The 25,959-nt window shown below is 30.2% G+C and overlaps 1 protein-coding gene across 1 annotated transcript; it reads left to right on the forward strand.

Moving 5' to 3' along the window:
- Window positions 1-12,187: 12,187 nt before the first annotated feature.
- Window positions 12,188-19,807, forward strand: LOC8289509 (copper-transporting ATPase RAN1). Its single transcript, XM_002523616.4, has 9 exons — window positions 12,188-12,703; window positions 13,861-14,475; window positions 14,931-15,360; window positions 16,020-16,345; window positions 17,149-17,207; window positions 17,317-17,659; window positions 18,008-18,208; window positions 18,308-18,565; window positions 19,079-19,807. The coding sequence occupies exons 1-9, from the start codon at window positions 12,365-12,367 to the stop codon at window positions 19,553-19,555; spliced, it is 3,048 nt and encodes a 1,015-aa protein (XP_002523662.4). The 5' UTR covers window positions 12,188-12,364; the 3' UTR covers window positions 19,556-19,807.
- Window positions 19,808-25,959: the final 6,152 nt, after the last annotated feature.

Below are 25,959 nucleotides of genomic sequence, written 5' to 3' on the forward strand. Positions count from 1 at the left end.
AATATTTTAACGAAATACTAGACATAATTCAAGATATTATTACCTAATAATTTAAAAAGAATAAAATTAAGTATTCAATAATATATATTTTTAAGGAAAATAATATTATATAATATAATATAAAGTTATAATAAAAAAAATATTTGTACTAGTTATGAAAAAATTAAGACATGGATTACGGCGAGATAGAGCGGAAAATCTCAATCTCGTTCTAACTTCATTGCTATTGAATTTGAAGCGAAAACGGATTTAATATCAAAACATATTCGATTTTGCCATCTCTATCTAAATTTCCAATTCCATAATTAAATAGAAAAATTTTACTCGGCTTCCCAACAAATGTTAAATCAAATCTCTTATTATCTGTTATAAATATATGTTCAAATTCTGTTGTCTTTATGGATTGTTCTTCTTGTCGGTGTTATCACTTAAAGGTGTTAGTAGCATCTCTTCTAGCTTCTTGCTAAAACTTACATATTTATAACTAAATGAAAAGTGTAGTATTTGGATGGCTATATTATTAAAATTTGTAGTACTTGGAAATTTGTTGTATGAAAAGCTTAGTATTTGTAACTATTTGTATTTTAGTGAATGATCTAATTTTTTTTTTCAAAAAAAGGTAAAATTCAAAAATTATTTTATAGTTTAACGCATTCACAGAGGAATATAGATTTTTTTTTTATTAAAAGAAGTATTACATGTCTTATTCTTTTAGCATTTTTTAGCTACTCTCTTCGCCAACCATGGAATCATCTTCTCCAATTTTTGAGTTCTAAGTTAGAAATGTTCAAGGATTTCATTCATTTTTTTCTCTTATTTTATTATTGTTTTATATTTTTTCAAGTTTTTATTAGAATACTATTGTGGTATTGTATCATTATAAAATTATTTTTTTAACTATAGACAACCAATCATTAATCTTTTAAATAATCTAATAGTTTTATATATTTTTTTACTAATTTAGATTGTTGGTAAAAATTTATATATAACTTTTAACTATTTATACAAATTAAAATTATATAGGTGAATCTCATATTTGTCAAATACCATTGATTAAATTTTAAAAATAGATAGAAATTCTTAACAATTAATTTTAATGTATTTAGTTAATTGATAACTAAGTACTATATATAATTGGTTAAGTACCAATTATGTTACTAAATTATTAAAATTAAAATAATATTTTTGATTTTTATAAATTTACATGATGTCTTACACTCATGATACATTGAACGGATTGTCGAAGTCCTTCAAAATAAATTGTTGATTTTCCTAAATTAACTTGTAGAAATAGTGAAACCAGGTCGAATCCCAAGGGAACCAATGTGGATAGCTTCTCAAAGTAAAATAAAAATGGGGGGATTTTGAATATTTGAATCAAAATTATAAATAAACAGAAAATAATGAAGGCTGGATATTAAAGTAAATAAAAGTCAATCTTAACAAATTTCCAGTTCAAAAGTGCTAATTCTATCCAATTGTAATCATGATCATAAGCTAAAATATCTATTTTTCTATTCAAGTGCTTAATCTATTTATTCGAATAAGCCGCAATCACACACACATGAGCCAGCTCCTTGCTACTTATGTCAATCGTTCATGACAATTATGGATCACAAACTCAAAGTTTAGCAATAGAAAAATCAATATCAAAGTTGAGTCGTCAGTTCAATCAATATAAAAAATTCATAAATAATAAAAACAAGAAATAAAGAATACTTGAATTAAAGAAGAATTCTGTTAAGCACAAAACCTCACAAAATTACAATTGAAATTTATTCACTCTTCAATTAGAAACTAAAAACTTAACCACACATGGTGGAGTAAGAATTCACAAGAAAAGAATTATAGGGAATAGAAGAAGAATAAGAATAATTAAAAGTACTTCCAGCCGTCCTTATATAGGAAGTAAAACCCCTAAACCCTAATAAGAGAATCCTTATAAAAAAGAAATGAGCTTCCTATATGATCTTATCCCTATAAGGAAAGATAAGATAAAGAGTAATCTAAACAAATTAAAATCCTAAATACATGGGAGAAAGTTCTCTTTATCCAACACTTCCAAAAATAAAGGAAATTAACTAAAGATGGGTCCACCACAAATTTATCTCAGAAAAATTCAAAGCTCTCTTTTGCAAATTTCAGCAGCTCATGGGTTGCAAGGCGTGGTCACATCTTATCGACAATGGTCTTTTGTACAGATTTCTGCAGAGCTCATGGGTTACAAGGTGTGGTGACGCCTTATCGACAATGGTCTTCTGTACAGATTTCTGCGGAGCTCATGGGTTATAAGGCGTGGTCACGCCTTATCGACAATGATCTTCTGTGCAGATTTCTGCATTTCCTCCAAAAGACTTGGTTTTTAACAAGTGATAACTTAAAACATGTCTTTAGGCTGAATTTTGCTCAATCCTTGATATTTCATCACCTAAGTTAGAATAAACAGAATTTTCATAATTAAGTACATTATTCAATCAAAATTGTAAGAGAATTAAACAAAATAAGTATAACTATTTATGACCTATCATACATTAGAATAACCAGCTCATTTTTCCATTCAAGTACAGAATCTTAATTTTGAATAGAAGGTGTTTGTTGAAATTCTTCAATTAGAATTTGCCAAAATCATGGAATTCTGTTTGGTATTATGGTTGTTTCGGATGCTTTTGTAGAAATCTCAAGGATGTACTAAAAAGTGCATTCATTTATTCATTTTTCTTGTTTTGCAAGATTTTATTTGTTTTGATGCTAATAATGGTTTAATATAATTTAATCCTTGTTGTCTAATATGGGCATAATGGTAAAATAAATTAAAAGTTTGAGCAATAGTGGCTTATTCCATAAAAATATAGAACTCAGAAAATTATTGTCTAGACTTAGCGTATGTCCCATTTATATACCAAACAGATTGATGATTGACACATATTTATTATTTTAAATAATAAAGTATGTGTCAATTATCCGATACCAAAATATAAAATACTTATTTATACATGTCACTCTTCTATATTAATTCTGATATATAAATCAAATCTGCCTAAAGAATAAAAAAAAAAATAGTGTTAGCCAAAGTTATTTGGAAGCATACATGTAAATGGGAGTCACATCAATCCATTTTAACTTTTTAGTGATGTTCATTTTTTGTGGAGGTGAGGGGTGTGAAAATCCATTTCTTAAATGGGTTGTCTTGTCATGGTTCATGAAATATTGCTTCCTTTTACGAATTTGTGTTTCCATGGTAGGGTGGGTTTCTTTTTTCATGGTAAGTGGAAACGAAGTCATATTTCCAATATGAAAAAGATGAAAGGTTTGTTTTCTAATGGAGATGTGTGATCAATTAAGCAAGAAGAATGTCCCCACAAAATGACTAGATTGTCTCCATAATATGGTTTACTTTGCAAGAATGGCAACGTTTTAATTCGTGCATAAGGCTTGTTTTCAGGGGCATATGAATTTATCCGTCCCATCTATTGATGCAACGGTCTTTTATGGATCTGTTTGGATGTATCGAGATTTTAATATTTTTAGGTTTTAAATTAAGAAGTTTTAAAATTTTAAACTGCCTTTGATTTTTATAAATATTAAAATTGTATGTTGTTGGTTTATACATATACAATCTATAAAATTAAAAGCAATTAGTGGTTTTTTTTTTATTTTCTTACTTTTTATTAAAATTTTATTTTTTAATTTAATCGCCGATCAATTTTATATCGACGATGACCTATCTTTTGTTATTAATTAGTTTTATAAATAAGTATTAATATATTTTTATAAAGTTTATGGTTCTCCATCATAGGGTTTTTGAGTTCTTTTTTTATAGAAGTTTTATAGTTTTTTATTACGGGAGTGTTGATTTATCTCTCTATAGAAATAGTAAAGAAAAGAAAAAAATTGAATCTGATATTCAAACAATCGGACTCATTAAAATATATTTATAAAGTTGATATGTAACTTAATGCCACCAAGTGAAGCGTTCTTTTGGTATAATTGCAATTTATTATTCTATCAACACGATTGACGATTGACGATTGTAAGAAATAGATTTCTTTACATGTATTTCTTGATGCTTAAAGTTTAATTTTATTTTTTATATTAAGATATACTTGTCAATTCACATTAATAAAATCCACATATTTCTTCTAGAAGAAAACTAGTTGTTTACCCATTCATTACATAGTCGTTATTATTATATGATTATAAAATTAAGATTATAAATAAAATTTAACAAAGATTTTAAAATTTAATATTTTATTTATTATATTTTAAAAAATAACAGCAAATTAGATATTTTTATTATTCTCCTTAAACTTTTTAATGTTTTAAAATTTTAATCGTGTATTAATATAAATTAAAATTATTTGTTAATTAAAATATTATATAGATTAGTACTATTAATATAATTAAAATTACTATTTTATTGAGTTAGAAATTATTATATAATTAAAAAATTAATTTATTAGTGAATATAATATTTTATATTTTCAACAATTAGAATTATTATCTAATTAGAAAACTAATTTATTAGTTAATATAATATTAAAATATATTACTATATTATCTTTTAAAATAATTATTATCTAATTAGAAAAATAATCATATCTAATTAGAAAACTAATTTATTATCAATATGCTATTTTTTAAAAATTAAAATTAATATTTAATTAAAATTTAATTTATTAATTTAATAAATTAATAAAAAATATAAAAATATAAATAAATTTGAATTGTATATGTCTATATATGTTAAAATAAAAAAATTTAATAAAAAATCTAAAATTGTATAAATTTTATCTATATTATTTTCATCTAAATAATGAATTTAATTTAAGTCTATATATTTTATTTAAATTCATGGATTTTATATAATTTTTCATGAAAGCACTCAATCTAAAATATTGAGTAGAAGTCTTTCTCGATTGGGCTATATCCTTTTTGGTCCACGCCTCAAACTACTAATTAGTTAGCCAATAATGGATAATATAATATGCTATATTGGTCCTATATATTAGTATGTGGTGCATCTAGTTTCTCAAGATTGTAAAAAAGCTCAATTCTTTTACTGCGCGGCTGATTTATATATACATCAGATAATTAATTAATGAGGCAATTGTTTTTTATCTTCTATATTTTAAATTTTTATTAATTATCTTGACATTCAAATGTAGTATTTTTTATTTTTTTTATTTTATAATTTTATACTAAAGATATTTTTATTAGAATTTCTGTTGAACATGATAAGTAAACTTGATTAAATACTAAGAAAAACTATAAAAATTAACCATGTAATTTAATTTTTGACACGAAAAAATTATGTTGTTTTATCGTGATGCTTTAGTATTTTGGGAGTTGAATTGTGTATAATATGCATTTAAATTTATTAACGTGATTAATAGTCTTGGCTATTAAATTTTAAATAGAGATCATTTATTATAAAATCTTATCCTATAAATGACAAAGTATAGAGTTCTCTAAATTTGTCAGATCATCCAAAACTCATTGCAGTTGATTAGAATTAGAAAAAAATTAGTCGGCACGGTTATTACTATTATTTTAATTATAAAATTAAGTTCATAGATATAATTTAATAATTTTTTTAGTTTTAATATTAACTTATAATATTTTAAAAATAATAGCAAATTAATTATTTTTAAATATTTTTAATTTTTAAAATTTTTATTAGTATAATAATATAAAAATAATTTTAAAATATTTATTTATTAAGTCTAATATTGTATAAATTAATACTATCAATATAATTGATATTGCAATTTTTAGAATTAGAAATTATTATATAATTAAAATTATTTTATTAGTGAATATAATATCTAAAAATATTATTTTTGTAATTATAATTATTATCTAATTAAAAATAATTTATTAATTAATATATTAAAATATAATTAATATAGTATTTTTTAATAATTATTATTATATAATTAGAAAATTAATTATTATCTAGTTAGAAACTAAGTTATTATTAATATGTTATTTTTTAGAATTTGAATGAGTGTTTAGTCGGAAATGTAACTTATTAATCTAAATTAATAAAAAAATTATAAAATTATATATGTGTCAAAAATAAATATACATGTAAAGATAATAATTCTATGTGTCAAAAATTAAATACACATATAAAAAAATTTAAACCTTAAAAATTAATATATATATATATATATATATATATATATATTGAATTATGAATATATATTTTCTCTAACTATTCTCTTTGAACTCTAAGAATTAACATAATTAGTTTTGAAGGAGACTAGATTAATAATGAGTAAAATAGTGATTGGATTAGAAACAGTGGACACGAAATGAATGCGCTACAATTATTAAATTAACCATTTTAATAAATTTAGATGCAAAATACTATTTAGTACTTATGTTTTTGTTTAGTACGTAAAATTGTGCAATATATTATAAAAGTTAATACTATTTACTTTTATCTATCTTTATTTTTAATATATATTTTTATTTATGCGTTAATTTCATTAATTTGTGACATATTTTATCAATTAAAATAATAAAAAAAATATAAAATACTTATATTTATATATAACACTCATCATGTTGTAACTGTATGCACCTAGATATATAGAAAAACTACCCAATAAAATAATTTTTGGGTTAAAAATTCAAAAAGAATTAAGAGATTATATAATTATAAGCCCCTAAAATTTATATATAAATGTGTAAAATTAGGAAGGAAATCCTTTTGCAATAGTAAAGCCTGCCAATTTAAAGAAAAAGAAAAAGTTTATTTTGTAGGCCAAAATATATAAGTTGGTCATAACAGAGGAGAGCCGCTGGCGACGGCTAGCGTGTCAACTACGGAGAATGACTAATAAACACGTCAACCTAACAAGAAAATCAAACAAAATCCTTATTTTATTTTATTTATTTATGCTGTAATTCCAAAAATACCCTTAGATATATTTCAGATAGGTGACCAAACTTATCCAACTTTCAAGTTTCTAACATCTAACACCCTTTGTTCGCTCTGACCTGACCATCCGGTGGCCACAGCCATTCTGAATATCTTAATAGCACGAGAGCCACGTGCCTGATCATATATATATATATATATATATATATATATATATATATATATATATATATATATATATATATATATATATATATTTTAACTTCTTAGTTAAATATCTTATAATTTAATCAATTAATTTTATTTACCATAAATGAGAAAAAAACTCAAATTTAAAATATAGATATAGTTAAATCATTTATTTTTTATCAGAAAATATAATTATATTTACTTAGATTCATAAAAAATCTAATAAATTATTTCTCTATATTTTCGTAAAATTAAAATATCAACTAATATAAAAAAATTTGATTATATTTAATTAACTAAGTGGAATTTAATAATTATTTTTATAAAAATAATTTTTATTTTTAATACGATATACATGTATATTTTAGTTTAAATTAAATTCAATTGAATATAATCTCTTTTGATTTATAAAAAAATAAAAATAAATAATTTTTCTAATAATTTTTGTACATAAGTAAAAGGAGAATCATGAGTTTTATGTGATTTAGAGTATGATAGTGACATTTATTATATATTAAATGAAGTTGAAAATATTCTCATTGCACTGTCGTTTAGCATTTAGATATGTATGGTTGATGCTACAAAAAAATTAAAAAAACTCTTGAGAAGATAGTATCTTTTTCTTTCAAACATGGAATTTTTTTATTACATGGAATCAATTTCTGAGATCATAATAGGGACATATCAATATAGCAAATTACATTTATTTATATATTTGATAACGATGAAATCGATAGATAATTTATATATATTTATTAATTTTAAATAATATATATATATATATATATATATATATATATATATATATATATATATATATATATATATATATATATATATATATATATACTAAATTTAAATAAGAATTTTCGATATTAATATTTGTTGTTAAAACTTTTTTTTCTTAAAATATTTCAGTTAAAACCTACCCTTAAAATTATAATTGTTTTTTTGATAATAGACTCTGATTTTTAATAATGGGGCTTGTTTGGTATTATATAAGTTTCATAAATATTATAGAATATAATTTGCATATTTAAATTTAAATTTTATAAATCTTATACAAATAAAAGTTTATTTAAAATTTTATTTTATCACATTCATGATCTTGATATAACTAGCTTCATTGCATGAAGTTTGATAAAAAAAAAGTTTTTGAATAATTTCTAAGATTATAAGTTTTTCCAAATTATGTATTCTTCTTAAAGAAAAGCTAAAAATTAAAATTAATTATAAAATAAACCTCAAACCTAATAAGGGGATGATGGTTATTAGGGTATGGTCAATTCTTATAAAATTTACAAACTATATTTGGAAAAAGATTTCAACTAAAAGAAATATGATTTTGAGAGAGTTTGTAAAACCCTCAAGACTCCTCATTTCTCAACCCTTGGAAAGATAAGGTTTTCTATTTCAATTATGATATCTTTTTTTATATTTTTTTTATACATATTCTTTATTTGAAAGATAATTTTATAATTTAAATATTAATATTCTTTTAGTTTACCTTCCAATCAAGCAAGATCAAATATAGACTTTACCTTATCTTCTTTCCAAATAAGAGAACATTTCATTCTAACTTTAGTACCTTATTTTGCTTTAAAAGAACTCTGTTCTTTCTTAGTATCCCTCTTCATAAACAAAGCATAAATAGACTATGTTAAATTATAATGACTTTCTAAATTATCTTATAATAAAACTTATAATAAAATATTAAGAATGCGTAATATAATTGAGTCAACCAAAATGTAACCACAAAAGAAAATAGATTGGATGGATGAGTGAAGTGTAGAGTGAGTTAAAAATTCGAATTAATTGATTAATGTGAGAGTTAAGTAAATGGATAAAGTGTAGAGTCCATTAATATAAGTAAGCTTTGGTACAATGAATACCAAAATAACTAGAACTAGTCACCTGATTGGTTGAACTTTAGCACGTATAAATTATTTATATTTATATTTATATCTTTAGTGGTATGAGATCTCCAACACTTCACTTCAAATATAACTAAGATTTGACTTTGACGTCTAGTTGTCACTTGAAATTGAAATCTCCTATTGAAATTTAAAATTAAATTGAAACCCAGCAGCAAACTGGAACGAGCCATTAGGAGTGGACATCTAAATGAGAAGTCGAGTAATTAAAAATCGGGCTAGACCTGCTCTGGTACCATATTTAAGAATTTGAATTAATTGATTAAGGTGAGAGTTAAGTAAATGAGTGAAATGTAGAGTCCATTAATATAAGTGAGTTTCGGTCCAAAAAATACCAAAATGACTAGAACTAACCACTTAGTTGGTAGGTACTTAGCACTTATAAATTATTTATATTTCTTATTCTAAGCTAAAAAAATAAAAGAGAAAATTCTAGATGCTCTGGTACTATATTCTTTTTGGTACTCACCCCAAATACTTTGATCTTAAGGCCTTTGGATGTTTGTACTATACTTCTGTTCTTGTTCCTCTTAGAACTAAATTTGATAAAAGAGCTATTGACTATGTTTTTCTAGTATTCTTTGATAGTAGAACGCAAAGTTAGTTGAGGCATTGATCTCTCAAGGTTTCAATCAAGATTTTCATATCCTTCTTTATTTATTAAGCAACAAGGTGATTCTCTTATTGCCTTCCTCATCTATGTGGATGATGTGATTATGTCGAGTCATAGTTTGGAGCTTATTACACGTGTTAAACAAGTTTTGTACTACAATTTTAAGATTAAAGATTTAAAATCCTTTAAATTTTTCTTGGTCTTGAAATTGCTAGATCTAGAAAGATATATTACTCTTTACCAGAGGAAATATGCTACGGATTTGTTAAAGAGATTGTTTTTACTAATTTTAAACCTATCTCTACTCCAATAAATTATGGTTAGAAACTTATTAAGTCATAAGGTGCATTCTCGAGGGGAGCTATAATAGTTATATAGTTAGTTATTTGTAGTTAAAGTTGTTGGTAAAAAATGCCAACCAGGATAGAATTAGTTACTTTTACTCAATTCTGTTATTAGTGTTCCCATTTAGTTAGAATTTTGCTTTATTTAGCTAGTTGACCTTCATAGTTGAGAGTTCTATATATACTTAATGGCATTTTTCTATTTTAATGAATGATAATCGGTTTCTAAAAAACTCAATAGTCGGATTTTGTTCAAAACATCTTCACCAACAAATCGAGTAATTGAAAACTGAAAAATTTAATTAACCCAAAAACAGTGATTAAATCAAATGTCAGTCAATTAACCACTAGTTTCTCAGTAAAACAAAAACAATAAGAACAAAAATTAAATAAAAATATAAAAAAATGAAAATTTTAAAATAATTTTTTTTTAAAAATGTGAAAGAATAAATAAAAAATTTTCAAAAAAAGGTTCAGTTAAAACTGTTTTTTAATATAAAAACCAAAAAGCAAATCAAGAGTACAAATTTTAAGCAAAATCCAAAAGCATCAATTCAATTAAAAAAATTATTTTTATTTAATTTCAGTTGATATCTTATTCTTTTTCTTAAACCTCATTCTGTGATTGCTTTCTTCTAACCTGTAATAGAGGATTCTATCCATGCTTTTATATAAGATAGTTCTGAAAATACATTTAATAAATAGGCTTATCTTAGTGCCTTAGATCTACTATTTAATATGTAGTGGAGGAAATCCAAGAAAATGCTAACATAGAACTATACATATAATGATATATCATAACTAATTTAATAAACTTTAAATATATATATTTTCTTTGATTTTAAGAAGTTGAATGCAATTTTACTTTACATACAATAATTTTGTTTTTCTTTAGTTGCTGATCAAACAAATAGGTTAAGAAATTAAGAAGATAAGTGAGAGTTGGGTTTATGGTAGTGATAACAATAAATGAGTTTATTTTAAGATTTTGTTTATTTTGACTGTCAAATCCTCAAATTGGGAATTAGGGTTAAGAAATAAAGAAGACAATGAGTTTTTTAAGTTAATTTCCTTTAATTAACAAAACACAACATTTGAGCTACAACAATGCGTTTTTAACGTGTATAATTCTACGTGTTTAAGTGAATATTATTAAAATTGAATTAGACTTGTCGATTCAATCAGAAACTAATGGTTATATATAATTGCGTAGAATAATAAGGTTTTGCATTTAAACTAGATTGAATCGAAAAAAATCAATATAATTGTTCGGTTCGTATCTATTTATAAAAAAATAAAAAAATAAATTAAGAAATTGAACGATGTTATGTTTGTCCATTATAACTTACATTTAAAAGAAAAACGTATTATATTTATAATTTATTTTTTTATAGCTTATATATTTTAATTTTTAAAATTATTTTACTTGCAGCATTGATAGCTAAAAACAATGTCATTATCCTATTGATATTATGTACTTAAAATTTGTTATTTAATTATTCAGATTTTAATATTAAAATTTTATTAAAATTTGATATTTACTCTATTATAATATCATTTTAAATATATAAAATATAATTAAGTTTCATTTAACCGATTAGATCGGTGATCTAACTAGTTAAAGTAACGAACGATGTCCTTACCGGTTCATTTATTGGTCATTTAAATTTAAATTGCCATATAAGATTAATATTCCGAATACTAGTCACATTTATCAAATTATAAAAAGAATAGCATATTGTGCATGACATTATATAATGAAAAGATATAACTAAATTAAAAAATTATTTTAAAAATAATATATTTTATAATTAAACATAAAAGAATTGCTACAAATTATAACTACATACTGTTAATAAAAAAAACAAAAAAAAACCTTCAAATGAAAAAGAAAAAGCAGCCATTTCCAAAAAGGAAAAGAAAACCATTATAACTAACTAAAAAAAAAAAAGGAGAAAAAGAAGTTGGAACAAACATGCCTTCTTTTCCCCATAATGACATAATCAATTACATGTCTAAATAAAATAAATGTTTTTTTTTTAAAATCAAAAGAGTCCGCCCACAGACTTAACCGACCCAATAGTTTATAGATCCGATCGTAAAGAGTAGTACAAAATCACCAACTATGCAAGTACATCAGGTCCTTTTCGTAATTTCCACAGCCATTTTTAATTTCTAATTTTTAAAAAATAAATCCATATTTGTTCTCTCTCTCTCTCTCACCCTTAGATTATAGCTTCTCTCTCTCTCTCTGTCTCTCTCCCTGAAATCTCTGTACCTATTAATAATTCATGTATTTCATAAATTATATTTCATTATAGTTTTTACCCTTTACAGACTTCTCAGATTTTGCCTTCTTCTTCTTCTTATTCCTGCTCGGTTGCACATCTAGGAAATGTCACCGAGCATAAGAGACTTACAGCTGACCCAGGTCGCCCGGCAATCACGGCCCTCGATCGATGATGACAATGATGATGGGTACTTGGAGGATGTCAGGCTTCTTGATTCTTATGATCATTATGATGATCATAGAATTGTTATTGGTGAAGAAGAAGAAGAAGGACAAGTTGAACAAGGTATGAGGAGAATTCAGGTGAGAGTGGGTGGAATGACCTGTGCTGCTTGTTCCAATTCTGTTGAATCTGCTCTCGGTTGCGTTAATGGTGTTTTACGAGCTTCTGTTGCTTTGTTGCAAAATAAGGCAGATGTTGTCTTTGATCCTTCTTTGGTCAAGGTAAAATTTTTAATCTTTTTTGTTTTGTTTTTCCTTCTGGGGTTATCTAGTGATCATTTGTACACTTGGGTTAATATTGTTTTAATGCATTAAATTCTTGGTGTGTTTATTAGGAATTTGGTTCGCAGATTGGTGTTGATTTATGAAAATTGTTGAGAGTACTATTGAGTTGTCTGGTAATCATTACTGAAGCTTAGTTTTTTGTTAGTCACTAATTTTAGGTAAATGGGACCTTACCCAAGTGCAGAATAATAAAAGACTCATTAATTATGTATTTCTTGTGAACTTAGGGCAGTTATTCTTATGAAAATTGTTGTGAGTTCTATTGAGTTGTCTGGTGATCATTACTGAAGCTTAGTTTTTTGTTAGTCACTAATTTTAGGTAAATGGGACCTTATCTAAGTGCAGAAAAATAAAAGACTCGTTAATTATGTATTCTTGTGAACTTAGGGCAGTTATTCTTTTCATCATGCAGTGCACTTCTTAACTCTGGTCTGTTCTTTGTTGATTAGTTGTTTTAGTTTCCTTTTATCTAACCAACTTATTTACTAGTACTAACATTGGAAACAGAGTTCTGTTGCTTAGTATATCCAGTTCATTTGTTTTTGTTTGTCACATCTATTAATGGATCATTGATCATGTGATATACTGGAGAATTTATTTACCTCAATGGTGACAGTAAAGTGTGCACACACACACACACACTATGTAAAAGACTGGCATTAACATCAGCATTGGAGATGGTACAGCTGCATCAGCTACCTGCTCTAGATTCTATTTGATTAAATATTTCTGTATATGGTGTTCCTCTGTAAGTTGCTTTAGGTTGTCATTTCCAATTATATTTTCACCGTCCACATGGGCTGGGCTTCTTGAATGTATTTGTGGTTTGGTTAAATGAAGTTTCATTTGTCAACTAAGTTTGATTTTTTGTTCTCTGTATAAGTGTATTTCAGGGTTTTTGGCATTGTTTGAGAAATGTGTATGAAAGTTCGCTAGGTATATGGTTTTCTAAAAGATTTGTATGGATATGAAGAGATCTTTTGCATGTTTTTCTTCTCTGTTTAGCATCTATTACCTGCATGGGGCTGATACTTTGCATGGTCTACTGCTTTTAGTGACATGAATCGATGTATTTGATACGTGTGTTATTGCAGGACGATGACATCAAGAATGCAATTGAAGACGCCGGCTTTGAAGCAGAGATTCTGGCTGAACCGAGTACATTAGAAGCAAAGCCTAGTAAAACTCTTTTAGGGCAGTTCACAATAGGTGGGATGACATGTGCTGCTTGTGTAAACTCAGTTGAAGGTATTTTGAGAGATCTTCCTGGTGTAAAAAGGGCAGTAGTGGCCTTGGCTACTTCTTTAGGAGAAGTTGAATATGACCCTACTGTAATCAGTAAAGATGATATAGTAAATGCAATTGAAGATGCTGGCTTTGAAGGTTCACTTGTACAAAGCAATCAGCAGGATAAAATCATACTAAGAGTTGTTGGGATATTCAGCGAGATGGATGCACAGCTTTTAGAAGGAATACTTAGCACGTTAAAGGGGGTCCGCCAATTTCGATACAACAGGATGTCCAGTGAGCTAGAAGTTGAATTTGATACTGAAGTGATTGGTTCTAGGTTGTTGGTTGATGGGATTGAGGGAGCAAGCAATGGGAAGTTTAAACTACGTGTTATGAACCCTTATGCAAGAATGACTTCTAAGGATGTTGAAGAATCCTCAACTATGTTTCGGCTTTTCATTTCCAGTCTGTTTCTCAGTGTGAGTAATTTACTGATAAATGATTTCAAAAAAAATCCATCTCTCCTTCCTTTCTTTTCTAATAATTTTCCTATACCTTTATTTTCTTACTTATATTTACCTTATTGCATTTTTATCTCTGCCTTTTTTCCTTTAAATAATAATATCTTAGAATGATTTAATAAAATCTTTCTTATGTATGTGAAACTTTTTCTCTTGTGCTGATTCACGTGTATATGTTTCTTTACCGTTGCTGATCTATTTTAAATTATATCTCAACTGATACTCATTCTGAAAATTCATAGAAAGTTATTGGCTTGTGCCTATGGAAATCTGAGAAGGCATTGCATATCAAATCATAATATGAGATTCTTTTTATGAAACTGTGCTGTTCATTTTTAGCATACGATATGTACCTCTCCATTTGTTTCTTTATTATTCTTTTTCTTTATTGGCGTTTGTTAAATTGGATCCAGATTCCTGTCTTTTTCATACGAGTTATATGCCCTCGCATTCCTCTTCTGTATTCCTTACTTCTTTGGCGATGTGGTCCCTTCCTTATGGGTGATTGGTTGAAGTGGGCATTAGTGAGTGTGGTTCAATTTGTAATTGGAAAGCGTTTCTATGTAGCAGCGGGCAGAGCTCTTCGAAATGGTTCAACCAACATGGATGTTTTAGTTGCACTTGGGACTTCAGCCTCATATTTTTACTCGGTTTGTGCACTATTATATGGTGCAGCAACTGGATTCTGGTCTCCAACATACTTTGAAACAAGTTCCATGCTGATAACATTTGTACTGTTAGGGAAGTATTTGGAGTGTCTTGCAAAAGGGAAAACATCTGATGCCATAAAGAAGTTAGTAGAACTTGCACCAGCTACGGCACTGCTGGTTGTCAAAGATAAGGGTATTTTCCCTCTTCCCACTCTGATATAATTTTGACTGGTTCTCTAAATTTACATTATCCTATGAAGGGCATTTTGATCCAAAACAGATTAAGTAACGTATCCTATGGTGTAATTTGTGGAAGATAAAGGTTTTGATTGGCTAAAATCTGAAAATGTTTAAGATTTCAGATTTGAATTAAAAAAAAAAGAAAAAGAAAAAGAAAAGATAATCTCTTAAGATTCATGCTTAAAGTACTTAGAATCACACCCAAGGATTCCTTCAGCATCACACCTGAGGCAGATATGAATCACACAATTCTAAATAGTGAATCTGTTTATTAGACTGAAATCTGAATACTCCAAAATAAACTATTACAAACTTAGGTATTTATAGGAGTAACTAATCCTTAAACCTAAAGACTTTAGACTTGTAATACTAATTCTAATCCTTAAAGGTCTGAACTCTAAATAAAATAAGCAAAAATACTTATTCTAAACCAAAAATAATAAAGAATAAGGCTCAACTAAAGACATGAAATGCAAACCAGTATTCCAGCAAAGCTGAAAGTTATAAATGTACCTGTAAATATTAAAATTGTAAAATACTATATCCTACCTCTAAACTATTGAAATCTTTATCTTTGTTTTTCTTAAGTAATTTTTAATACTGGTTTTCCAGGTGGAAAGTGCACTGCAGAAAGAGAAATAGATGCCTTACTAATTCAGCCTGGTGACACATTAAAAGTCCTTCCTGGTGCCAAAGTTCCTGCTGATGGTGTGGTTGTATGGGGTTCAAGTTATGTTAATGAAAGTATGGTTACTGGTGAATCTGCACCTGTTTTAAAGGAGGCTAATTCATTGGTTATTGGAGGTACAGTGAATTTGCATGGTGCTCTTCAAATACAAGCTACCAAAGTAGGATCTGACGCAGTTTTGAGCCAGATAATTAGTTTGGTTGAGACAGCACAAATGTCCAAAGCCCCTATCCAGAAATTTGCGGATTTTGTAAGTGCTTTTTATGTGGGCTTGTGTTATATTGTGCTGTGGTTTGGTCCAGTGATTGTTGCAATTTGTTTCTCTTATTGTTTGCGTGTTGTAAGAATGGATTTCTGTTGCGTAGAAATTCTAAGCAATCTAAATGAGTTTTCTTATAACAAAGTAAACTATGCCAATAAAAAAAATTACCTGACTGCGGCAAATATATCTGCTGTAATTGCTTATGCTTGTTGATTTATCAATCGTATTTTCATCTGAAATTTACAGTGCATGATCAATCTTTCTTAGCTTTGTCTGCAAAGCTCGTATCTAAGTTCTCTCGATCTTATTCCTTTACTATTATATCACCCCTTCTGGGATTAGTTGGGCTGAGGAATAGAAACTGCTAAAGTCTGTCATACTCTATTGGCTCACATGTTACTACTCTTAAAGTTATGCTGCCATTATCTCTCTTTTTTGTTTTGGCAATAACTTTCAGCAGGATGACATATTACTTGATGCATCATCAATAAGAGGGAGCAGAGCCCTATGCTCGAGGGTCTTCTGATTTGCATGCTAGCTTTTATTTGGCTGTGCTGTTGTGGATCTTTAAGTACCCTTTTGTCTGGGATGAGAAAAATCAGCAGGGCATTTTGACTTCCATTGTTGAAACATACAAATAACTGAAGTCATCGTGACTATGCTTTGTTCTGCATAAATGCCCACTTGTGCATTCACTATTTTCCCCCATTTTCCTCAGATTTGAATAACCGTTGGCTGAGGTTATGTACACAAACTTATACCCGTGATTTCTTCTTATCTTTGACTTACAGGTTGCAAGTATTTTTGTTCCTACAGTTGTTGCTATGGCTTTGTTAACATTATTGGGTTGGTGAGTTTACAATTGCTTGTTTTAGTCAAATTAACATGTGCAATGCATTTGAGTTTTTAATGTTTATATTTCTTTCTTTTGGTAAATGTTTTTTCATAATTTGTTATAGGTATATTGGTGGAACTATGGGAGCTTACCCAGATGAATGGCTTCCAAAAAATGGCAATCACTTTGTTTTTGCTCTCATGTTTTCAATTTCTGTGGTGGTAATTGCATGTCCATGTGCTCTTGGCTTAGCAACTCCAACTGCTGTCATGGTTGCAACTGGGGTTGGGGCTAACAATGGTGTACTGATAAAAGGAGGAGATGCTTTGGAAAAGGCTCACAATATAAAGTATGTTATATTTGATAAGACAGGAACTCTAACCCAGGGAAAAGCCACGGTTACTACTGCAAAAGTTTTCACTGGAATGGAGCGTGGAGAATTTCTCAGATGGGTTGCTTCTGCAGAGGTGATTCCTTTTATATTATCTGTTTCTGTACACAGTAAAATTTTCAATTGCATGATGGCTGAGCATGTTCACCCAACCAGATGAGGGCTTGGTTTGTTGGTGATTGCCTAGATTCTTGTACATCCATTTTTATGCCGCACCAATACAAAAACGCATGAGATGCTATGAGGAAAGTTGCTACTTTGAAAACTGAAATGACAAGAAACCAAGAAGAAAAAGCCATGATACAGTCTCATGGCTCTATGTGAATAATTGGTTGCTTGAGGGCTTGCATCATTTACTATTTCTCCTTTTCAAATTTTATTTCATAATAGAATTTTAATGTATGATCCTCCCCTCATTTTTTAGGCTAGCAGTGAACATCCATTGGCAAAAGCTATAGTGGAATATGCTCGCCATTTTCATTTCTTTGATGAACCTTCTGCAACCGAGCATGGCCAAGACAACAGCATGGAGTCAATAAACTCTGGGTGGCTTCTTGATGTCTTCGAGTTCTCTGCTCTTCCAGGAAGAGGTGTTAGATGCTTTATAAATGGAAAGCAAGTTTTGGTGAGCTTTTCTGTAACCTTTACCTTTGATAGGTTTGAATGCTAAGAGATTTGTTTATTTACTGCTGAAATTACTTATAGGAGAAGCTTTCCTATACAGGTTGGTAACCGGAAGCTGATGAATGAAAGTGGAATTGCCATTCCCACGGTTGTAGAAAGTTTTGTTGTGGAAATTGAAGAAAGTGCAAAAACAGGTATACTTGTTGCATTTGATGACAGCTTGATTGGTGTCCTGGGGGTTGCAGATCCTTTGAAGAGAGAAGCTGCCGTAGTTGTAGAAGGCCTTCAAAAAATGGGTGTCAAACCAGTCATGGTAACAGGAGACAATTGGAGAACAGCTCATGCTGTTGCTAAAGAGGTTTGTACATGTGTCTCAGAATTTGTTTGCTATTAACAAACTTTCACTCCACACAGAAAAGAATTTTAACTCAAAACTCCTTACCTTTTGTATTGATAGCAATTCTTTCGAGTATGAAATTATTGCATCAGTATTGATTTTTACCATCGACTTTTATTTCAATGTCCCTGGTATGAAATAAAATTTTGGAGTTATGTCTTGTAACAGGAGTAATCCACATGATATTATGGTTGGTTTCTCTTTTTAGTCCTTTTTGCTGGAATCTTGTTCTAATTAACTGTTTATTGATGGATTTATTACTTGTTTTTTTGGCTCATTTTAATGGGCCTCTTTTAGCATCGAAAATATTTATTACTAGCTTTGTTTTGCAACTGTAATGCAGTATGGCTCCATATGTATACTTAATTATTTAGACTTGGGTGACCAAGCTTTGTTTCTTGCTTATAATGTCATCAAATTTATTGTTCAGAAGGATTCAGCGAAGAAAAACTTAATATGCTTCTTGCTGTGCAGGTTGGGATACAAGATGTGAGGGCTGAAGTAATGCCAGCAGGGAAAGCTGATGTGGTCGGCACTTTCCAAAAGGATGGAAGTGTAGTTGCAATGGTAGGTGATGGTATCAATGACTCCCCTGCACTAGCAGCTGCTGATGTTGGTATGGCGATTGGGGCGGGGACAGACATCGCTATAGAAGCTGCCGACTACGTGCTGATGAGAAATAACCTAGAGGATGTAATCACAGCCATTGATCTCTCGAGGAAAACTCTCTCTCGTATTCGGTGGAATTACATCTTTGCGATGGCGTACAATGTGGTAGCAATACCTATTGCTGCTGGGGTTTTCTATCCTTCACTAGGGATCAAGCTACCACCATGGGCAGCCGGGGCTTGCATGGCTCTTTCATCTGTGAGTGTTGTATGTTCATCTTTGCTTCTTAGAACATATAGAAAACCTAGACTTACCACTATATTAGAAATAACTGTAGAGTAGAAAGAGAAAAGGTAAAAATTGGAAAAGAAAAAGCAAAGAAATAAGAACTCTTGGGTTCAGAGTTCTGTAGGAAATGGGAATGGGGAAAATCCCAGTTTTGTATATTTTGATTTGTTTCTCTTGCGGCTTATATGAATGGGGATGTGTGTAATTGTCTCACTCCATTCATTGTAAATGGCACTTTCTGTATAATATTCTCAGTGTTGTGCTTTTCCACGTTAATTAAAAAGGGCATTTGCTTCTTTCTCTGAATTGGATTGTAACCCTGGATTCAGAATTTTAATATCCTTGGAGTGCTGCTATTTGAAGTTAAGTCGTTGATTACAATTTTGGGAGTTTCAAACTCAAAAAGTGGGATTGTTATATTATCGACCCGAGTCCTTGATTCTTCATGTCCGAAGTGTGAGACTTTTTTTTTTTCTTTTTTTGTATAATACACATGTGAGAATTCTTTTTTTCTTTTTGTAGAATAAACAAAAAGCATTTCAAATGCAATTGTATATGCAAATTTAATGAGCAAAACAAAAAGTCAATAAGAGGATGTGCTATCAATTACAGGATAAAGTCAGATATACATAGATAAATAAATTATGAAAACGGTAATTAGCTTTTAATATTCTAAACAATCATTTTCTATACAATGTGAATAAATTTTGTGAAAAATAGTATTATCTATAATGCTTAGATGGCAATTGCAAATGGATATTTAGAGCTTTAAGAAAAGTCAAAATAAATATTTCTATTATCTAAAAATTGAATAACATTTGTACTTAATGATCAAAGACAAGCAACTTTTACAATAATCGGAGATTGTATATGAACAAAATATCTTGGCATCCAAATAATGTATACATCTGCACATATAATAAGGGACATGAAAGATGATTACAGTTTATATGTAAACTACTTAAAAGTTTGAAAATTAAAAGAAAAAGTATTGGAAAATGATAAGGAGAAAATCAGAAAAATCTTATGGGATGTTGCTGAACTACTTGTATCTTATAAAAAAATCAAATTCAGGTTCAATTATAGAGCTACAAACGAAAGAAATTGTGATATTCCTATATGTTTACATGTCATTTGAAGCTCAATTAAAGAAATGGAGTTGCTATATATCAGTAATAATAGTATATGAAACATTTCTCAATTCTGCATATAGAGAAATACTTCTCTTGGCAAGCATACAAGATGCTAATGGTAAAATATTTCCTTTAGCATTTTGCACAATTGAGAGAAGCACTCTTTCGGGAATAGCTGCTTCGTTTCTCTTGCTGCTCCTCCAGTTCTAGGTCAGTCTAATGGGGGTCGGTCGGGCTATCCTTTCAAGAGATCTAACTTTCCTTTCTGCCTTCAATCCCCAAAAAGAAAAATCTTTAAACTCAAATCCACCCCAGCAAGGAAGGAAGTAATCCTGCATCCTTCAAGAATTCTAGGCTGGTCTCGGGGACGTAGAAAGAGAAAAGGCGCAACCATTGGCTGATTGAGTAGCCTCGCATCCGTCCAGCCTACGCACCTCTGGTGTACGAGTTATTGTGCCCACGGTAAATGCTGGTAGCCAAGTGCAGAGCGGATAACTGCTGAAAGCATCTAAGTAGTAAGCGCACCCCAAGATGAGTGCTCTCCTATTCTGACTTAGCAGATTCTGAAAATAATGCATTTTGAGAGTGGATTTTTAAAAAATAAGGGAGATATTTAGTGTAATACCCCGAATTTTTATATATTTAATAAATGAGTTATTTTCTATACCCAATTAGTTTGATTTTTAAGGAGTTAATTAAGTAAATTATTTGAGAAATGATTATATTTTGGTTATTCAAAATTTTCCCAAATGCATATTTATATAAGTAAAATTATATATTGAAAAATTTTGGAAGAAATTATAAAGGATGTTTTTATAAAAGAATTTTGGAAAAATTGGTATTATAATTGATTAGTAGTATTAAATTTTAAGTTGGAAATTGATTACTTAATTTAATTGTGTGTTAAGACTAAATTGAAAATTTATTTTTGGATGAGGATTAAAAGTATAATTTCATTAATATGGGGTTTTAATGGAAATTTCTGAGTTTGGTATTTTTGTAAATAAATATGTCGGTCAGGGATATTTTTATAATTGTGTATTTTCAATAATTCGGATTTGGCCCAAATTAGATAGTTAAGGGCTTAATTGAAAGGCTAAAAAGAAGTTTGGGGGTTAAATTGGAATTTTGATGGATGGAATTGTAAGTAATTAAGAAGTTAAGGGACTAAATTGTAATAAGGAAAAGTTCAGGGGTCAAATGTCGATATAGAAAATCTGGGAAGAAGAGAGGAAGAGAGAGAGAGAGAGAGTGGCGTCGGAGAGAGAGAGGCGTCGATGGCGGCCGGGGAGCCGGCCGACAGCAGCCAGCAATGGCGGAAGAGCGGGCGGCCCCGTTTGGCTTGTTGGCGGAGTCGGTGGCGATCGGCTCTCTACGGCGAGCTTTCTTTTAGCGGCCGGCCTTTGTGGTGGCCGGGAGACGGAAGATCCGATGGAGAGAGAAAAGGTGGCAGCCAGTTTTGAGTTTTTCCGGCGAGATCCGGCAGAGGATGGACGATCGGAGGACGTATCCCGACTCTCCTCAGCTCAAGCTTCGAAATGGCACTGGTTTCGTGGCGATCGGGCTTCGTTTGCAAATCGACGGCCGTGATCGTCTGCAAATCTCTCCGGATGATCGGGTGTCAAATCGGAAAATCGGAAGCGGGGATCGTCATCAGCGCGTCGTTGTGAGTCCGATGGTGTGTCCAGATCGTCGATCGGACCGAAGTCGACCGAGCGTCTCGGTAATTTTCTCTGGCCGTTGATCTTGGAAATCCTTTGATTTTAAATTTGTGTCTATTGGGTTATATTGAGTATTTGATGATATTTGTGAGTCAGAAATAATTGTCTGTCAGTTTGCTTGCCTCGTATTTTGTGCTGTGTGGCGGAGTCGGGAAATAGTGAAGTTTGGGGACCCGACTCCCGTTGTTTAAATTGTTGGATATTTGAAGTGTTCTTCTGGCAGGTCATGGACCCGTTTTTACGGGGGGTAATGTTCGTGTTGTAGGGGAGGTTCTGCCGGATTTTCGATAGAATTCTCCCGAGTCGAGATTCTTAGACAGTCAGTCCTAGGAGTCTAGACCTAGGATTAATGATCGATTGTTTCAGCGTTTTGATAAATTGTTTTCCGTGACTAGATTGTCTGTTTGTTCGGCTCGCTCCAACCGAGGCACCAGAGCAGAGCTAGGAGGTCGCCCAATTCTGTGAGTTAAAGTCATTTAATCTTTGCACTATTGCTAGGTCTGATTTTAATACGCTATTTTAGAATTCATGCTTAACATGATTATTAGTATCACAAAATAAATGATTTCACTTGATTAATAATATTTGAAATAAGATAAATATTATTATTAGTAATGTTATAATAATACAAGCGTTATTATTTTTCCCCCTCACGAATTGCACGTTGTTTTACCCTAAATCGTTAATCTTTATTTCGATATGTGTTGGGTGAGTTCATTAGATAATGATATTTATTATTTGTGATGATTGAGAATTAGGAAATGTGGCTTTCGTAGAACATGCCGCCTGATGGGTTACATCAGGACCGCGTGCGCACCGGTAATGATCATGGACATGTAATCAGATTTTTATGGGTTTGCCCTGGTCGAGCATGGCTCTCTGGGTTGATTTGTGTAAATTGCCGGAGGTAAGGTCCCTGGTCGAGCATTGCTCTCGGGGCGCCAGTCTTATTGGATTAAGAGAGCCAAATGACTGTTAGAATTTGGGGTTAGGGTTCTACTGAGCCACTCGTCCCGTAAAAGTAAAAATATATTTTTATTTATTCATTTATTTATTTATTATGGTATGATTATAATATGGATTGTATTTACGTGCATGGTTGATATATTGATTCGAATGATTAATAGTTTCTGTGAAGAAAGTAATAGGGTATGATTATAGTATGATTGATATTTACGTGCATGGTTTGATATACTGATTTGAATAATCTATGTTTTATGAGAAGAATGCAATAGTCCCCAGATTATTTGATTTTAACTCACTCTCGAGACTGACAGTCTCATTTTTACTGTTTTTCAGATTCGTGACTGTTAGTCCTCTCGCGACTCTTATTCAGTAACCCGACTCCTTCATCATCGGGTGATGTATTTGATTTGGTATGTAAATTGGTAAATCTTAGATTCTCCGCAGTAGTAATAGTAGATGTATCAGTTGTAAATTTTCTGAGTTTCAGGTCTCGCCTAGTTTTTCTGGCAGACCGAAGTATTTATGTAAAATGTAGCTGTTAAGATAAATTGTGGCTTTAATAATATTAATTTGAGATGAGATTTGTTTAAATCAGTGAGTGTCAGGCTTACTACGGGTTTCGGTGGCCTTAAGCCTACCCATTCCCTAGTGCCGGTCACGGGCCCATGGGTGGGGTCGTGACAAAGTTGGTATCAGAGCTTAGGTTTAGATTTCCTTCGACCTAAGTTAAGATTTTTTTTTCTTGGTACTGCGGAGTTAGGATCATGTTTGTCTTGTTGTTTTCATTGACTCTAGTGTCTCAGCCTTCACTGTTAGAGAGTCAGTCTTTCCTTTCTTGTAAGCTTGTCTTTGGTGCCGTGCTGAGAATGTGCTTTGTAGCGATGGGAAGATCTGAAGCGCGATAGACTCGTGCTGTTTCTTTAAGTGATTAGTGCAGTCCGCCTTTAGAAGCTTTGATTGTTGTTTCGATGGTGGGCACCGCAGTCAGTTTTAGTGTAGAGCGTGGTTGCAGTCGTGTCATGGACTGCCTCGTCATCGCATCAGGCATCGTCTTATTGAGTAGCGCCTAAGGTAGTGTCTGAGAAGTCGAGCGGATGTCGGCTGTTATGGTTGAGTTGGTGATTGTAAGAAGCTTAAGAAAGGTGGCAGGAGTATTTTCGGACGCTCAGAATCCAGAGAAACTTAAGCGAACATTATCTATTTTTCTAAGTAGAACAAGTGTTTTAAAATACAATGTTGCGCCCAGTCTTGTAAGAATGCATTATGGCATTTCACTGTTAGGCATGCATAAATTCATTTTAGGACATGCATCATACATCGTGCATTGCAACCCTTGGTGATAGGGGCATCATCACCCTGGCGCGCGATATTGTAAAATTTTATATAAAGAAATGGCTAAAGGTTTTACGATTTTATAAAAGTATTTTTCCAAGATAATAAAGCTTTTATCAGTGATGATTATAAAGTAAATAAATAAGTAAATTTTTCAAAGTAAATAGTGTTAGCTTGAGAATTCTCTGGATGACGAGTTGAGTTGTTGAGAGAGTGAGTATGTGGAGCTGTAGGCCCCATGTTAGATTATAAGGGAGGCTTTTGGATTTCAGTCAAGGAGGAATCTTGTGTCAGGATGTCATGGGTTGTGTCGGTTGATGCGATCAGATGGATGTTATATCGAGGATGATGTGATGTAGATGTTAAGGATTTTTCTGTACGTGCAAGGGGCACGTCATTAGGAAGGAAACTTGGTGAGTGGATTTTTGGCAGGATCAGAATTGGCCCTTCTTGTGTGGAAACCCTTGGTTTTGTCGGCAGGTTGGTGAGGTGGAATGTAAGTTGGACTTGTCGCCAAGTATTAGTAATGTTCTCTGAGGTTAAATCCAGTTGTTCGTAGGTCTGAGTTGAGGAAGTATATTTTCGATCTTTTGCTCGTGTTGGATCCTCAGTGTGTGGATGTAAGTAAAGATTTGGTTTCCGACGAGCCGTAAATCAGGATTGCTAGTTTTGCTAAAAGCTTTTATCGATGAGTCTTGTGGTTTAGTTTAGTTTCTGCTGAGGAAAGTTCCCGAGAAGCCGAGTGGAGATGAGAGGTTCCTAATTAGTTTCAGTCGTAAGTGAAGCCCCTTTTCTTTTAAAATTCGAGGACGAATTTTTTTTAAGGGGGGGAGATTGTAATACCCCGAATTTTTATATATTTAATAAATGAGTTATTTTCTATACCCAATTAGTTTGATTTTTAAGGAGTTAATTAAGTAAATTATTTGAGAAATGATTATATTTTGGTTATTCAAAATTTTTCCAAATGCATATTTATATAAGTAAAATTATATATTGAAAAATTTTGGAAGAAATTATAAAGGATGTTTTTATAAAAGAATTTTGGGAAAATTGGTATTATAATTGATTAGTAGTATTAAATTTTAAGTTGGAAATTGATTACTTAATTTAATTGTGTGTTAGGACTAAATTAAAAATTTATTTTTGGATGAGGATTAAAAGTATAATTTCATTAATATGGGGTTTAATGGAAATTTCTAAGTTTGGTATTTTTATAAATAAATATGTCGGTCAGGGGTATTTTTATAATTGTGTATTTTCAATAATTCGGATTTGGCCCAAATTAGATAGTTAAGGGCTTAAT

This window comes from Ricinus communis, chromosome 4 (genome assembly GCF_019578655.1).
Source record: "Ricinus communis isolate WT05 ecotype wild-type chromosome 4, ASM1957865v1, whole genome shotgun sequence".
In the NCBI taxonomy this organism is placed as follows: Eukaryota; Viridiplantae; Streptophyta; class Magnoliopsida; order Malpighiales; family Euphorbiaceae; genus Ricinus; species Ricinus communis.

Coding starts and splice junctions, on each gene's coding strand:
- LOC8289509 (XM_002523616.4), top strand. CDS start 12,365: ATGTCACCGAGCATAAGAGACTTACAGCTGACCCAGGTCGCCCGGCAA. Junction 16,346..17,148: donor TCCAGAAATTTGCGGATTTT/GTAAGTGCTTTT, acceptor TTTGACTTACAG/GTTGCAAGTATTTTTGTTCC. Junction 18,566..19,078: donor CTCATGCTGTTGCTAAAGAG/GTTTGTACATGT, acceptor CTTGCTGTGCAG/GTTGGGATACAAGATGTGAG.